This window comes from Lepidothrix coronata, unplaced genomic scaffold, assembly GCF_001604755.1.
Source record: "Lepidothrix coronata isolate B3197 unplaced genomic scaffold, Lepidothrix_coronata-1.0 Scaffold369, whole genome shotgun sequence".
Taxonomy (NCBI): domain Eukaryota; kingdom Metazoa; phylum Chordata; class Aves; order Passeriformes; family Pipridae; genus Lepidothrix; species Lepidothrix coronata.
The window spans coordinates 11,421-13,309 of NW_016690549.1; the positions used below are offsets into that span (position 1 = coordinate 11,421).

Below are 1,889 nucleotides of genomic sequence, written 5' to 3' on the forward strand. Positions count from 1 at the left end.
ATCACCTGTGGGACAGGAACACCTGTGGGACAGGGTCACTCCGTGGACAGGATCATCCCCATGGACACGGTCACTCCATGGAAAGGGTCACTCGTGTGACAGTCACCCCAGGGACACGGTCACCCCATGGGACAGGGGTCACCCATAGGGTACATTCCCCGAGGGCAAGGTTACCCGTGGGACAGGGTCACCCTGTGGGCAGGGTCACCCGTGAGGGACGGTCCCCGTGGACAGCGCCAGTGGGTGGCACGGGGGTGACAGTGGCGGGTGGCACAGGGTGGTAAATAATGTAGGACCTACCTTAGGGGTGGGGAGAGCTCAGGGAGAGGCGCCAGGTGAGGGGACACGGGTGGCGTGACCTTGGGGTGTCACCACTGGGGGTGTGGGTTGGTCTGGGGACACTGCGGTGGCCTCGGGGGGTCAGTGCTGGGGACACTGCGGTGGCCTCGGGGGGTCAGTGCTGGGGACATTGCGGTGGCCTTGGGGGGTCACCGCCAGGGACGTGGGTTGGTGCTGGGGACGCTGTGGTGGCCTTGGGGCGTCACCACTGGACTCCCCACGCAAGGTCCTCGGTGGGTGACCCCAGGACGTGTGTGGGGACCCCTCTGGTGGCCGCGGCGCGGTGGCCATGTGGCCCTGCCCCGGGCCGGCGGTGGCCGTGGCTGTTTCCTGCCGTTAATCACCGCTAATTGGCTTTGCCCTGCCGGGCCCGGGAGCCCACGGGGGAGGGAGGGAAGGGGGTGAGGGTCACGGGGAGGGGGGGCGTGTAAGAGGATTTCCCGGCTCCTTCCTCCGGCTCGTCCATCCCGGGGTCCCGCTCCCTGCTGCCCACTCGGCCCCAGACACATGCCACGCACCCGCGGGGACAAGGGGACCCCCAAGGACACGGAGCCCCCTCAGAAGGGGAAAGGGGGGGGCGAGGCGGGGGAGAACCCCCCCAAAGCCCCCGAGGAGCCCCCCGCCCACAAGAATTCCGGCTCCGAGTCCCGGCACGGCGGCCACGGGCAGAAGAGCGGGAAGAAGGGCTCGGGGGACCCCCACGCCGCGGCCACCAAGACCTACTCCCCCTTCCTCAACACCGTCTTCGGCAAGGTGGGGACAGCGGGGGGGGCACGGGACAGAGGGGACACGGGGGTGAGGGCGGGGATGGAGGGACCCCGGGGATGGAGGGGATGTGGGGACGGTGGGGATGGGACGTGGGGACAGCGGGGATGGGGACATGGGGACAGGGACAGTGGGGATGGGGACAGGGACAGTGGGGATGGGACAGGGACAGTGGGGATGGGACAGGGACAGTCCAGGACCCTGTGGGTGGAGGGGACATGAGACACTGGGGACATGGTCAGGGACACTCTGGGACCCTGCAGATGGAGGGGGGACAGGGACTTTGGGGACAGTGGAGATGGGGACATGGGGACAGGGACAGTGGGGATGGGACAGGGACAGTCCAGGACCCTGTGGGTGGAGGGGACATGAGACACTGGGGACATGGTCAGGGACACCCTGGGACCCTGCAGATGGAGGGGGGACAGGGACTTTGGGGACAGTGGAGATGGGGACATGAGGACACTCTGGGAGCCTGGGAATGGTGAGGATGAGGGGACAGTGGGGATGGGACAGGGACAGTCCAGGACCCTGTGGGTGGAGGGGACATGAGACACTGGGGACATGGTCAGGGACACTCTGGGACCCTGCAGATGGAGGGGGGACAGGGACTTTGGGGACAGTGGAGATGGGGACATGAGGACACTCTGGGAGCCTGGGAATGGTGAGGATGAGGGGACAGTGGGGATGGGGACATGGGGACACTCTGGGAGCCTGGGAATGGTGAGGATGAGGGGACAGTGGGGATGGGGACATGGGGACACTCTGGGAGCCTGGGAATGGTG

At 67.2% G+C, this 1,889-nt stretch overlaps 1 protein-coding gene across 1 annotated transcript in view; it reads left to right on the top strand.

Annotated features, from left to right (window-relative positions):
* Positions 1–846: 846 nt before the first annotated feature.
* The window catches only part of LOC108509473 (calcium-binding protein 4-like), a 4,133-nt gene continuing 3,090 nt past the window's right edge, over positions 847–1,889 (top strand). Inside the window, exon 1 of the mRNA XM_017838918.1 lies at positions 847–1,092. Coding sequence (XP_017694407.1) covers positions 847–1,092 — 246 coding nt within the window. The remainder of the gene's footprint in view (positions 1,093–1,889) is intronic.